This window comes from Sander lucioperca, chromosome 11 (assembly GCF_008315115.2).
Source record: "Sander lucioperca isolate FBNREF2018 chromosome 11, SLUC_FBN_1.2, whole genome shotgun sequence".
NCBI classification, from domain to species: Eukaryota; Metazoa; Chordata; class Actinopteri; order Perciformes; family Percidae; genus Sander; species Sander lucioperca.
Window position 1 is genome coordinate 3,189,793 of NC_050183.1, and position 14,603 is coordinate 3,204,395.

Below are 14,603 nucleotides of genomic sequence, written 5' to 3' on the forward strand. Positions count from 1 at the left end.
CAGCAGATCCATCAAATAGTGAGTAAGTGTGTACAGTAACTTGGTAGCCTGGTTGACACCAGACCCTTCTCAGTTGTAACAGAGTGGGTCTGGGCAAGCTTCATTCGCAGCTCATTTCCAAAGGGGCGTCACCAACGGACGCCGCTCAAATGCCTCTGGGCGCATTGGATAGTCCTTCAACCAATCAGACCCAGCGACGTAGCAGCGACAGCGGCATCAACGGGTTCGGTAGCCGTCATGTTGAATGTAAACAAAAAGCTGCTCGCCGTTGCTGCGCTATCGTCATTGTGTAAAGCTTGCCTCAACGGTTGTGATTGGTGCCTTGATTTGGAAAAATTGGAAATGGGCTTGAATGGGCTCTTGGCCAGAATGACTTGCAGAGCAAATCTCAAATTTACCAGAAGTTCGTCAGGGTTTTCCCAGGCTAGTAACTTGGCTGATTCTAATGTGACTTGGTCTGATCATTTAAGAATACAGCATTCCTTAGCAGCTTGAAATACTGTTATCTCTTAGCCTTATATTGCTCTTAGTCTTGTCCTCCACCTCTCTCAGTACAATAATCTACATCATTTGTCTCTGCACTCGCTCCACCTTCTGTCTTGCCTTCCTTTTCTGTCCCTTCCCTAATCTTCCTGCCTCTGTTTTCTCTCCTGGCTTTGCGAGTTTTACGACCTCTCCAGGTAGTTTGGGTTATGAAGGCTGGTTCATGTTGGCCTTCTTCCTCAGTATGCATCTCTCCTTTCCCATCACTCTCCCCACTTCTATCCTCCTCTGCTTTGCTCCTCCCTCTGGAGAAAACAGCTGACAGCCGATGGGGTTTTAACACATTCATAAGTGTACGTTTCTCAACGTTTTCAGCACCAGATTTTTCTCTCTCTGCTGCCTCCGTTTGGCTTCTGTCTGAAATGTCATCATTCTCCTTGGCCTGCCTGCTGGCTTTTCCTTCTTCCTCAGATCCTGTTTCTTTCTCTTTAGACTCTTCCTCTTTCACTTCTGTCTTCCCTTCAACCTCTAGCTCTTTTTTTGAGAAACCCTTGGCAAGACTCGCTAACCCTGATACCTTCCAACGTCCTTTCCTCTCTTGTCCCACATCTAGACTTTCATTGCTGCTGCATGTTTCGCTGTCACTATCTCTTCTGTCTCCTTTTGATTGGTTATTTAGTCTGTCTATGTGAAGAACCTTTAATAAGTTCACCTTTTCCCTTCTTGCATGCACATTTCCCCTTTCCTTACTCTTTGCAATCTCTTTGTTGTATTCTCCCCCATGTTGACCATTTCCTCCCTGTTCTCCACTTTCACCACACTTCATCTCTTCCTCCCTCTCTGACTCTGTCCCTCCCGTCATCTCCTGCTTATCCTTGTTGCCTTTACTCCTGGAGAAAGCTTTCACCAATTTTCCAGGAGCAAAAGCTTGAAATGTTTCCCCTCTTCTTTGTCTCTCCCATGTTAAGTCACCCCTTTCTTCTTGCACTCCACTCTTGACCCCCTGATCCTCACCTAGCCCTAAACCTTCCTCCCCTCCCTCCCCCTCTCTCCTGTCTTTGGCGAGGGCCCTTGCCAGTCTACGAGGTTTGGAGATCTTCCAGTCTCTCCAGGTAAGTGGAATGAAGGGGCGGAGGGCTATTAGGCCACCCAGGCCTGCCACCAGCAGAGAGGGCTCACCTTCGCAGCGCTGGCACTTGTTCAGCTGGAAGGGGAAGATGATGTCTTTGTCGTTGCCGCAAAACTCGCACACGAAGCCCTTCGCCTGGCAAAGCTGGGGGAGACAGAAGAAAAAAAGTGTGTCCGAAAAAACAGATATTTGATTAAGGTGGGAATCTGGGGTTATTTGTTGACATTACAACAGTTTCTCGTACTGTATGATAGCCCACTACATATTAAAACTTGCACGTTTTATCACTGCAATAAATGAACTGGATAAACTGTCTATGTTAAAAGAGAAGGCACATGATTTTCTTACCACACAGCCAGCTACGTGCGTGGTACCAAGTTTAAGCAGCTCTTTCATTCGGGGAGCCAGTTCCCCGTTGCGCACAGCAGTGAGGTCACTGAGGGAGAAGAGGTGAAGGTCCTCTGTGAGGTGACCTGGCAGGCTGTCGAACTGGTCCAACACCCTGAGAGACACACAGACACAGACACACACACAGAGACAGACACACAGACACACACAATGACTGTCTGTCTTTGCAGGGAGAATAGTTAATAATTTTGTTTTTCGTATTATTGTGAAACTAAAACAAGTGTATAATTCTTACTCTTTAGCAAAGCGACAGGTCTTGAAGAGATTTTTCATATGAAACAGCTGCACCCTCAAAACCTAAACAATACCAAATTGGAGAAAACATGATCTTGTTACTTTAACATAGACTGACAAAAACACACAGCCATACAGTTTAATACACGATGGCAGAAGGAACAAGAAGGCCAAGTTCCAGTTTCCAGTTACAGCATCTGTGCTGTTAAAGGTTTAATATCCAGTGTCCCTGCCAGCTGACTGATGTGAGCATTAGCAAGCATCAAATTTCACCTCTTTCTATTTTCCAGTAGGTATAAGCTGCCTTGATACACCTTTAAAAACAATTCTGTGCCATTTTATCGCTCCATGAAAATGTTTTAATGCTCTTTGAGCACGATTCTGCCTAATCACGTATAAAAGGATGTGCCTTTTTCAGTATCACCTAACTGTTTGATGTCAAGAACATAAATGGCTCTCTGGTGCATTTTAAGCAGCAAAATCTGTCACAAGTTTGCTATTTTACAATTAAAAGACGTAATGCTCAGCAAACATTCTGGTCCTCATTGGCTGTTTAGCTAATTTTTAACAGAACTTTACAAACAAGCATGGTTATTATGGTGGGGTTACCACTAGTTACTGGTAAAACTAAAACAGAGAAATGCCCAATTTCCCATCCCACTGCTGCCTCTGTGCTTACCCTGACAGCCTCCAGAGCTTTGATCTTCTTGTACAGGCCACTGTTTATGTCATTGGGGTTGAACAGTGGGTCACCAGTAATCTTGCTCAGCAGGTCCCGGGCAAAGTTGCTGACATAGTACTTGCTAAAGTCCCACTTCCTCAGCACTCGTCCGGGAACCACCGCCTGCGCGTTCTCATGGCAACACTGGCAGAAGTAACGGCCGAGGTATTCACAGTAACGCAGTCGCTTGATATAATCTTAAGTGTGGACAGACAGCAGAGACACAAGTGGGGTAGAGGTAAGCATATGGAATGATTCTGTGTCTGAGAACAAAAAGTAAAAGCATAATTTTTATATATTAAGGGGAAATGGCACAGGAAAACACAGTTTTCGGCCAGCTGATCAAGTGGAAAAACAAGTCTTATAGTTGCAACAACAACTGAAACTGTGAATGTGTGTGTTTTTGATACAGTTTGATTGATGGAAATCTCTCCAAATGCATGTTAAAACTTAAATCAAGTATTTCTGCGGTTTGCTGGTCATACCTGGGTCGATGCGGGTGCCACAGCCAGCGCAGCGGTAGTTCTGTTTAGCCACAACTATCTTCCTCCTGACAGGGATAGAAAACGTGTAAGAAACATACATTTTAAACCACAAAGAGCAGGGACAGTGGTCTAACCTACACATTTAGAAATAACTAGGTGGGTGTGTCATGAAAAAGATGAAAACAACAAATGTATTTAAGAATGAACTAAAAGAAAAAAGAACAAAAAGAAAGTGAAAAAGTCTGTGAGGGCAGGGAAAACCTGGTGTGGACTCACTTGGGGGTGGAATGAATGTTGAAGATGATCTGCGGTCGGGGCGGCGCCCACTCCAGGTTGCCTCGGACCCGAATCCTCAGCTTGTAGATGTCTGCGTGTTCGCCATCATCAGGCGAGATCGGCAGAGAATCAGGGATGGGCAGCAGCTTGGATTGAGCAAATATGTTTTTAAATGATATTAATTATTGTATGTTGAGTGACATGTGTGGAGAACTGCTATTCTGCAAAGAACTGCATGAAGATGTTGTACCTTCTGTGGAGCGTCGTGTTCTGGGACCAGCCAGTCGAGCTCCGAGGCTGCAGGAAGCTGCATGCCCTCAAATTGCCTGAGTAAACCCATGGCTACTGACTCAGCCGAGTTAGACTGGAGGAAGGATGGAGAGCTGAAAATACAAAAAGATATTTTATGAATACGTTTTTTCTGTTTGCCGCTAATCCACAGAGCGGTCATAAAAATCCCCACTGTGGGGATATTACCGTTAAAATGAATGAGTCCCTGGTAAGGACCTTGGAGTTTTTTTAACCAATGTGTTGTTTTTTTCTGTGAGTAATTCAAGTAACATTCAACAGCATTCAATTATTAAGATTCAGAAAAATGACATTATTATTATTATTATTATTAAGAGGAACAATGGAAAAAGGAAGTGGCTGTGTTACTTACATGGACTCTGAGCTGAGAAAAGACCTGCTGCTGGAGCTTACCCTGCGCTTGATGTCTGCATCTGGAAGACAATAAGGCAACAGTGAAATAAAAGAGATTTGACCACTCAGAAGCAGTGTACCAGTTATACACGTTTTTATCCACCAGGCAGCTAAACTTTTAAAGGTCCCATGGCATGAAAATTTCACTTTATGAGGTTTTTTAAAATTAATGTGTTCCCCCAGCCTGCCTATGGTCCCCCAGTGGCTAGAAATGGTGATAGGTGTAAACCGAGCCCTGGGTATCCTGCTCTGCCTTTCAGAAAATGAAAGCTCAGATGGGCCGATCTGGAATCTTGCTCCTTATGAGGTCATAAGGAGCAAGTTTACCTCCCCTTTCTCTACTTTGCCCGCCCAGAGAATTTGGCCCACCCATGAGAGAGAGACATCATGGCTTTCAAACGAGCAAAGTGGCAGTTCATCAAGGCCACACCCCCACCCCCCACCTTGCCTGCCCCCCCAAAGAGCACCATGTCATGGGACCTTTAAGATTTGTAGAATTGAATTTATTTCCAATAAATTTAGTTTAAAAAAAAAAAACAGTTAGCTGGTGGATTGTGTTAACTTCTCACCATGACACTATTTACTACAGTTACTACAGCTAAGCAGCGTTCAATGTTTAGAGAAAGAGAGTGAGAGAGTTTTAAATGCAATTTAGCGGGTAGCATGCAGGAAAGCCAGAAAGTTTCAAAAGTAGAGCATTACTGCCATATATTATAGTAACACTTCACAAACAACATGTAAGCAAAGACATTGCTGTAAGCAGTATGGGTTTGGTAGAACAGGAGACTGCCTGCATGAATTCTTGGTTGACTATAACAGCATCATTCTGTCATAAGTGCAGCATTCTTGATTATTCAAATAAAACACTGGTTAGACTGTAACCCCTCTGGGTTACAGTCAGTCAAATTTGAGCATGAGCAGGATAGAGCAAGTTAGTCATCTGCAGGATTCAACAAAAGCCCCGTTGTAAAAAAAAAACTGATAAAATATCCGGCTTAATTTGTGCTTACAGTTTGATACTGCAAAGTGAAACACAGCATGATTTTTATCAGCGGCACAAGCAAAAAGCACAGGCATGGTGATTGACTTCTCACATCACATAAATACTATGACAGCGGATTTTCTGTTACAGTACTACCAAAATTTAATTTTCATCTCATCAGTATTAAAATGTAATCACACATGTGATTTCAGTTGTAGTTCAATTATTTTGGATTCTGATTAGGTTTAAGGATTTGGGTTAAATTAGGGTAAGATATTTTGGTTAAAGGATGCAATTAAGAATAAATCATTTGGGATTATTAGGACAGATAGATGCATTTAATGTTCAGAAAAAAATACCACTTAATGCAGTCCAGGAAAACACAATATTGTTATCAATATCACAATTTTACCATATCCCAAATCCAAAAGCAATAGCTGGTCTTTTACTGTATCAATGTTTGATATTATATTGATATATTGTCCAACTATTTTTAGGAGCAGTCGTGTTCATAATGGGCCTCAGACAAAACAGCCTGTGCCCTTGATAAAATTATCACTTTGCCAGTACTAAAACATGCTGTATGCAATATGCCGTATGATATAAGCTGTCACAAAAGAGACAATTAATATTGGGTTTACTTCAAACTTAAAAAAGGAACAACAAGGTGAAAAGGATGTGTATGTGACAGAAATCACATCTTATTCTGACTGGAGTCGCTTTGGAGATAATGAATAATGGGGTGGATGGATAGAGGAATAGTTAGTCGCCAAAGAATATCACTTCTTTACTCGCTCGTCTTCTCCTATGAGCCTCCCTAAACTCAACAGGTACAGGCACATTTGTCCAACAAATCCCTGAAGCACTGAACAACAAGCACCAACACAAACCGCCAAGAGCACTATTCAGCTGAGGTGAGGAGGCAGCTGGCTCGACTCCAAGCTGAAAACTTGCAGTACATTTTGTAGGATACTGAGAGCCATACATGTTTTTATCTTAACGTGGCCACCGCAGTACAACAAAGCATACAAACTTATTGACAGCAGTTTAAACGGCCTGGTACAGAGTAAAAAGTAGTTTATTTCCAACTTTTAGAAGTTTTGTTATTAATATTGTTCATTGTCAACCCAAAATTAAATGTTAAAAAAAGATTCTTTAGTCATGCCTTTGCATAGTGTAGTACTTCCTTCAGGCTGGTACTGCGTGACCTCAAGTGCAAGTACATACAGCCATGCAGAATCAAAAGTGAAAGCTGCCAGTCCATGGATTTACTAAGAAATAAGAATCTATATCCACAAAGTAGATGTCAGTAATTTGGAAAGTACATAGTTTGGGTATTTTTGAGGTTGATTCCTAAAGTGTCATTAACTTTAGGAAGTTAATGACAGTTGTGTTCACTGGAAGATTTGAACAGAATCAGAAAGTATGATTATGTAAAGACAAGAAATAAGCTATAAACTGTAAATGGTTATGGTTGAAGCGCCATCCAGTTTAAGAGGAGGGATTAAAGGAAGAAATTCTCAGTTTGGAGTGGAGCCATCAGCTTTCTCTCAGAGGAGCGCCGCTACAGTAAACTGTCTTTTTTGTAGCTGTGGAGCCTCGCCCACCCGAGCAGCCTGCAGATACCTGAGAAGAGGGAGGCGAGTGACAGGGAGAGGCCGTTCTGAGACACCGCCAACAGGGACTGACCCTCACAGCCATCTGAGAGACAGAAACTAACACTCAGCACAACGGTCACCACAAGCACAAAAAATTTTAACACTCCACAGAGCTGCATGTCAGTGTCACAGGCAAATTGAACCGACACAGTACATGTGGAACTCATGCAGTTATACAGCTACAAGATACAATAAATGTTGTATGCTCAAACAGCAGTACTGAAAAGTGCAGTTATACACAAACACAGTCAAAACAATTCATAAAGTACATGAACATATGCAATCCCACAATCCATGTTAACAGTATCAAAGCAATACATGTTGGGATATTTCTGTGTGTAAGTGATTAGTCTCTTGCTGTTACTATTTGTTACACAAAACAGCAATTGACATCTAAACCAATTAAATAATAAATAAAAATAATAATTCAGGAGGAAAATGTTGCTAAATGACTTCGTGAACACTGACTGGAATATACCAGAAGCTTTTCCAGACCAAACATCCATATCAAATTATCATGACGACTCACATGACTCTAAAGTCTGTATAAATAGCAAAACTAATAAAAACATTTTACAGACTATCATTCAGACTTCCAAGTTTATGGTCCGTGATCATGAAACGTGACATGCTTGGTGAGCAACATGAAGCAAATGTAGTGATGAAGTTATGAATTATGATTGGAACAGAAAATCTCATTCATGCAGACCATTGATGAATTATTCAGAGGCTTCCTACATATTTCAAATGATTAAAAAAAATCAATACTTCCATTGTACGTGTGAATATTTTGGTGTAGCTTGTCTATTATCAAGTAAAAAGATGCTAGCTGAACTGACAAATACACAAAATGTGCAGTCATATGCCTGGTTTAGGAAGTTTGTTCACACTGATAAGAAAATTGTGACACTCAAAAACAAATACTGTTAATCTTTCCTGGTGTTCCCTCATTCCCTCTCTCTACCTCGTAGTTCACACTCCTCCACCTCCTCAGCTGAGCCGGAGTCAGACAGGCCCTCACAGGAGTCCTGAGAGCTCCTCCGGGAGCATCCGCTGTCAGTGGAGTGGAAAACTGCAGAAGAGGAAGGAGACGAGAGACAAAACAAAAGAATGAGGCAGAAATAAAAAGGCAGAAATCAGCAGTAGCTGTAGGAGCCATGTTTTCATTTTAACTTATTGAAAGTGGCGGACATTATTGAATGTGGACACTGGTAAGAAAATAAACACACTATGATATAAAGTCAAGTTTTTCTGAGCTCACGTCTAAACAACTTACGTCAATTAGCAGCGAGTATCGGCTAAGTATAGTTATAAGTATAGTTTATAGTCACTACAATTAAGTCAACAACTGTTTGCCTCTTTCTAATCAGCAACACCTGTGGTTAGGGACATGAACTTAATTAACCTGTGGCGTCTCGGCCTAAACAACACACCATCTAGTGCTCGGGAGCAAATTGCACTTGAACACAAAATCAAATTGAAAAGAAACATGGCTCCTACAGTAGCAAATGACACTGTGATGCAGTGAGAATAATCTACTGAGCAAGAAGAAAAACTTCAGATTCAAATTGTTCAAATACGTCAAAATGTTCTCATCCCAGCAATTATGAGCTGACAAGTTGTCATGTAAATTTGCAAGCTTTTGCAAGAACATTACAGATCCCAGGATGTCCCAGATGAAGAGAAATATATATAATTATAATAAATAAATTTCATTTTATGGATTGTATTAACTAACGGACCTTAAAATACACAGACAGACACAGACAGGTCATCCACAAGCGACAGCAGTCGGCGGGGACGAGTCGTAGCTTCTGAGGGATGCGGTAGTCAGACGGTCCGGTGGTCTACACTGCCTGGATTGGCCAAATGACAACGTTCCTCAAAAACAATCTCCACAACCGAACGGTAAGCAATCTTCCTCTTCTTTTCCCTGCCCATCTGAAACCGACACTGACTGTTTTGCTCCCGTCACCGGCCATCCACACACCCCCACTCCTCGTCCGCTCTTCCCTCTAATCACAGTAATTATTGGGGACTCCATCACTAGAGACCTACGGTTTCATAATGCTGTCACACACTGTTTTCCTGGAGCCAAAGTTGCAGACATCCTGGCTAAAGTTGTGGACCTGATACCCTCATTTCCGAACCTCTATCAAACGCATCGTGGTCCATTGTGGACATAACGACATGTCCACTCGGATTCAGGAGTGTGGGCGCACAAGGCGAGACTTTCCCACTCTCATTGTGGCTTTAAAAAGCACTGGGAAGTCGGTTTTTATTTCGGGCCCACTTCCATCTCTACGTCGCGGATCATGCCTCTTTAGTAGACTGCTCTCCCTTAACACCTGGCTCCAGCTCACATGCAGCATTCACAAGATAGGTTTTATTGACAACTTCAATCTGTTTTGGGAACGTGGCTCCCTGTTCAGCAGGGATGGGATTCATCCCAATACACGCGGAAGCCAGATGCTACGTGGAAATTTGCACCACGCCCTGCATACCCAGACCTCTGATTGACTGTTTGCATCCCGTAAACACTCTCACAAGCACACTGACCAGACACTCTCCCAAAATCAATAATCAGAGATACAGCGCTACACGCCCCTCTGTGCTCCCTTCAGAGCAATCACCCATTCATAATCCCATAACCACCGTGTCTGTCCCCCGACTGAGACCGATTAAACAAAACACTAACAAAAGAGGTGCTATACTAAACAACCTAATTGGAATTAAAACAACCACTGCAACGATAGAACAGAATAGGAAAATCAAATGTGGATTATTAAATATTAGATCTCTGTCATCGAAAGCACTATTGGTAAAGGAATTGATATCAGATAACCACATTGATTTATTCTGCCTCACCGAAACCTGGCTGGGCCATGACGAATATGTTAGTTTAAACGAAGCCACTCCTCCCAATCATAATAATACCCAAATTCCACGAGGCTCAGGCCGAGGAGGGGGAGTTGCAGCCATATTTGTTAATTAATCCTAAACTAAATTATAACTCGTTTGAAAGCCTTGTTCTTAATCTTCAACACCCAACATGGAAAACAGTACAGCCAATTATATTTGTTGTTGTTTACCGAGCACCAGGTCCATATTCTGAGTTTTTATCTGAATTCTCAGAGTTTTTATCATGTAGTCCTTCAATCAGACAAAGTACTTATTGTAGGTGATTTTAATATCCATGTGGACGTTGACAGCAACAGCCTTAGTACTGCTTTCAATTCACTGCTAGATTCAATTGGTTTCAGTCAGAGTGTGCATAAGGCCACGCACTGTTTTAACCACACCCTTGACCTTGTGCTAGAAAATGGCATCAAAATTGACGATTTAATAGTATTTCCGCAGAATCCTTTATTATCAGACCATTTTTTAATAACTTTCGAATTCCTACTACCAGACTATACGAAATTAAATAAAAGTTTCTACACTAGATGCTTATCTGACAGTGCTATAGCTAAATTTAAGGAAGATATTCCAACAGCATTTAACTCAATGTCATGCCTTAATATAACAGAGGACCGTTATGTTAACTTTAGTCCCTCCCAATTTGATAACTTTGTAGACGCTGCTGCGGCCTGCCTACGGACTACTTTAGACTCGGTTGCTCCTATCAAAAAGAAGGTGGCGGTGCAAAGGAAACTAGCACCTTGGTATAACTCCCAAACTCGCAAATTAAAACAAATCTCACGAAAACTTGAAAGCAAATGGCGTTCCACCAAACTGGAAGAATTGGCAAGATAGTCTAAAAAATTATAGGAGGGCCCTCAGAAATGCCAGCTCGGACTATTACTCAATACTAATAGAAGAAAATAAGAACAACCCAAAGTTTCTTTTCAGCACTGTAGCCAGGCTGACAAAGAGTCACAGCTCTGTTGAGCCATCTATTCCTATAGCTCTGAGCAGTGATGACTTCATGACCTTCTTTAATGATAAAATTATAACAATTAGAGAAAAAATTCATCACCTGCCCACAGCTTCTAACGGCTCACCATTGGGCGCAGGAGGGCTAGAGAGAACGATAAGACCTGATACTTATTTAGACGGCTTTTATCCTTTAGACCTCCAACAATTAATGTTAAGGGTCTCTTCAGCTAAGCCAACTACCTGTCTCTTAGACCCCATTCCAACGAGGCTACTTAAAGAAGCACTACCCGTGGTCAACACCACATTACTAGATACGATCAATATGTCCTTATTAACAGGTCACGTACCGCAGTCTTTTAAAGTAGCTGTGATAAAACCTATTCTGAAAAAACCCACCCTCGATCCTGAGGTCTTAGCCAACTATAGACCTATATCTAACCTCCCCTTTCTCTCCAAAATCCTTGAGAAGGTAGTCGCTAATCAATTGTGTGACTTTCTGCATAGAAATAGTCTATTTGAAGACTTTCAGTCAGGATTTAGAAAGCATCATAGCACAGAGACGGCACCGGTGAAAATCACTAACGACCTTCTAACTGCTGCTGACAAAGGACTTGTCTCCGTACTTGTCTTATTAGATCTTAGTGCTGCATTCGACACTATTGACCATACCATCCTCTTATAGAGACTGGAACATTTAGTTGGCATTAAAGGAATCACACTAAGCTGGTTTAAGTCCTATTTTTCTGAGCGATCCCAATTTGTTAATATTAACGATAAACCATCCAAATACGCTAAAGTTAGCCATGGTGTTCCTCAAGGCTCAGTGCTTGGACCAATTCTATTCTCTTTATATATGCTTCCTCTAGGCAATATCATTAGGAAACACTCAATTAACTTTCACTGTTACGCAGACGACACCCAATTATATCTGTCAATTAAGCCAGACGAAAGCGGTCAGTTAGCTAAACTTCAAGCGTGCATTAAAGATATAAAATCCTGGATGACCCACAATTTTCTGATGTTAAACTCAAACAAAACGGAAGTTATTGTGCTGGGACCCAAGCACCACCGAACTTCATTATCTAAAGATATAGCTACCCTAGATGGTATTGCCCTGGCCTCCAGCACTACTGTCAGAAATCTAGGAGTCATTTTTGACCAGGATATATCCTTTAACGCCCACTTAAAACAAACCTCAAGAACAGCCTTTTTCCATCTCCGTAACATTGCCAAAATCAGGAACATCCTCTCGCAAAACGATGCTGAAAAACTAGTCCATGCATTCGTTACTTCCCGGCTGGACTACTGTAATTCTTTACCATCAGGCTGCTCAAATAAGTCCCTCAAGACCCTCCAGCTGATCCAGAATGCTGCAGCACGTGTTCTGTTTCTTCTCCTGTATTAGCTTCTCTGCATTGGCTTCCTGTAAAATCCAGGATTGAATTTAAAATCCTTCTCCTGACCTACAAAGCACTAAATGGTCAAGCACCATCATACATAGAAGAGCTCTTAGTACCTTATTGTCCCACTAGAGCACTGCGCTCCCAGAACTCAGAGCTACTTGTGGTTCCTAGAGTCTCTAAAAGTAGAATGGGAGCCAGAGCCTTCAGTTACCAGGCTCCTCTCCTGTGGAACCAGCTCCCAACTTGGGTTCGGGGGGCAGACACCGTCGCCACATTTAAGAATAAACTGAAAACCATCATCTTTGATAAAGCTTATAGTTAGGGAGTGAGGAGTTGCAGCGTAGTAGAGTAAAGGGAGGCAGGAAGTACAGCCCGTTCCGGCAGGGGAGAGTACGAGCCCGGTCCAGGGCCCCTCTCTTTAGCCTCCCTCTCTTAGTTACGCTATTATAACTCTAGACTGCTGTCGGAAGTTCCTTCCTTCCAAGGACACAATGAGCTGCTCCCTCTTCTCCCTTTTCACTTGTCTCCTTTTGTGTGCATCTTAGTCCCAGAAATGCTTGTTACTAACCTAGCTCTGGGGAGTTTTCTCCCCAGAGTCCCTATGCTTCTTCTTCACCCAGAACATTGCCTTGGAATTGGGTGGCACCTACACCGGGGTCCTGGGTGCAGCTGACGCTATGGACTTACTACACCCTGCTACGCTCTGCGATTCCCCGCAGTGTCCGACTGCGTCCTGCTGCGTCCAACCGCGTGCACCCAGGCTGCTGTGCCACACCACACCCCGTAACGCCCTGCTGTGCCCTACTATAACATGAACTACTACGACTACCATTGTAGTCACTGTTTCACTATCTTTATTATGACTATTATTGCCACCATTCACCACACCCCCAACCGGTGCCGTCAGACACCGCCTACCAAGAGTCTGGGTCTGTCCGAGGTTTCTTCCTAACAAAAAAGGGAGTTTTTCCTTGCCACTGTCGCAATAGCTACTGCTTGCTCTTGAGGCAACCACTGTAATAGTTGGGGCTTCGTAAACTACAGAGTGTGGTCTAGACCTACTCTATCTGTAAAGTGTCTCGAGATAACTCTTGTTATGATTTGATACTATAAATAAAATTGAATTGAATTAGAGCACATCTATAATCTAGTGCTTATTGAAGAAACAAAAGTACATTTGTGAAAGTTACTGAGATGCAAAAAAATGAATCATTTTAAAGTAATGTTTAGTAACTAAAAGCATGTTTACCATTAGAAGACCATAAAATGGCTAATATACAACTAAAATATCTTAGTCAATTAAGAATTATATGAAGAAAAGAAACTTGCAAAAGAAAATTGCAACATCATGTGTTCGTACAAGGGACTACTTTCCCATTTTACAGCTCCCCACTACTAATGTTGCCTTACGGTGCTGGGAGGTTGCGCAGGGCGGCAGGCGGCTGCGTCGGATCAGCTGCCTCCGCAGGCGGATCTTCTGTTTGAGTTGCTGAATCTCACAGTCGCTGTCTCCCTCCTCCTCGCCCTCCTCCTCCTGACGCCGCAGGTTGTACTTCATCAGCTCGATGGCAGCGATAAGGGACTCTGAAATGCTGAAATGAGCATTCTCCTACAGAGCACAGAGAAAATGATCAATCAATCAGAGGAGGAGACTAATTCTATCTTTTCAGTAACGCAACATAATAAGTTCAACGCTGGACTTTTTCTAAACCTTAAATTTATCACAGCTTTTGCTAAATTTTAGTACAGAGTTTTGGAATTTGTAAAGCACTTTGAACTGCATCAATTTGTGTGATTATATAATATATAATCACTAATTGACTAAATTAATGACGGACTAATTGATCAATCAGCACCAGTCAGATATAAGTCATGCGTTCAAATGGACTCTGACCTTCTCAAGGTCAGCACAGCTGCCAAAGTCCTGCTCCGACAGGTAGCTGATGAGGCTCTGACCCTCTGACGGCTTCCTGAACATCCCATCTGTAACGCTGCTGCTGTACTGGGACCCGTCTGAAGAGACCAAAACATGAACACAAAAAATACATGACACCAATACACAAAATAGAAACAGTATATTTAGTATTTAACAATGTATTTTCTCCACTTAGGTGTGTTTCTGTTTTATTTAAGGTCATCCGTTTAAGCTTTTAAAATAAATGTCTCAAAAGCACCTGGTAAAAACTGAACAAAATAAAATGCTCTTAGCTTGCCAAAAGCCAACTGCATGCTATCAGGATATT

General features: G+C 42.2%; 1 protein-coding gene across 6 annotated transcripts in view; it reads right to left on the reverse strand.

Annotated features, from left to right (window-relative positions):
• rubcn (rubicon autophagy regulator) overlaps window positions 1-14,603 on the reverse strand; it is a 33,492-nt gene that overhangs the window by 4,336 nt on the left and 14,553 nt on the right. For 5 of the 6 annotated variants that reach the window (XM_036007220.1, XM_036007222.1, XM_036007223.1 and 2 more), the window contains 12 exons: window positions 14,255-14,373; window positions 13,771-13,969; window positions 8,043-8,150; window positions 7,047-7,121; window positions 4,398-4,458; window positions 3,987-4,119; window positions 3,737-3,882; window positions 3,461-3,525; window positions 2,934-3,172; window positions 2,256-2,317; window positions 1,961-2,114; window positions 1,663-1,756 (listed from right to left, as the gene is read on the reverse strand). In XM_036007220.1, the coding sequence (XP_035863113.1) occupies window positions 1,663-1,756; window positions 1,961-2,114; window positions 2,256-2,317; window positions 2,934-3,172; window positions 3,461-3,525; window positions 3,737-3,882; window positions 3,987-4,119; window positions 4,398-4,458; window positions 7,047-7,121; window positions 8,043-8,150; window positions 13,771-13,969; window positions 14,255-14,373 (1,455 nt within the window). The remainder of the gene's footprint in view (window positions 1-1,662; window positions 1,757-1,960; window positions 2,115-2,255; window positions 2,318-2,933; window positions 3,173-3,460; window positions 3,526-3,736; window positions 3,883-3,986; window positions 4,120-4,397; window positions 4,459-7,046; window positions 7,122-8,042; window positions 8,151-13,770; window positions 13,970-14,254; window positions 14,374-14,603) is intronic. The other variant, XM_036007225.1, reaches the window with a different exon arrangement.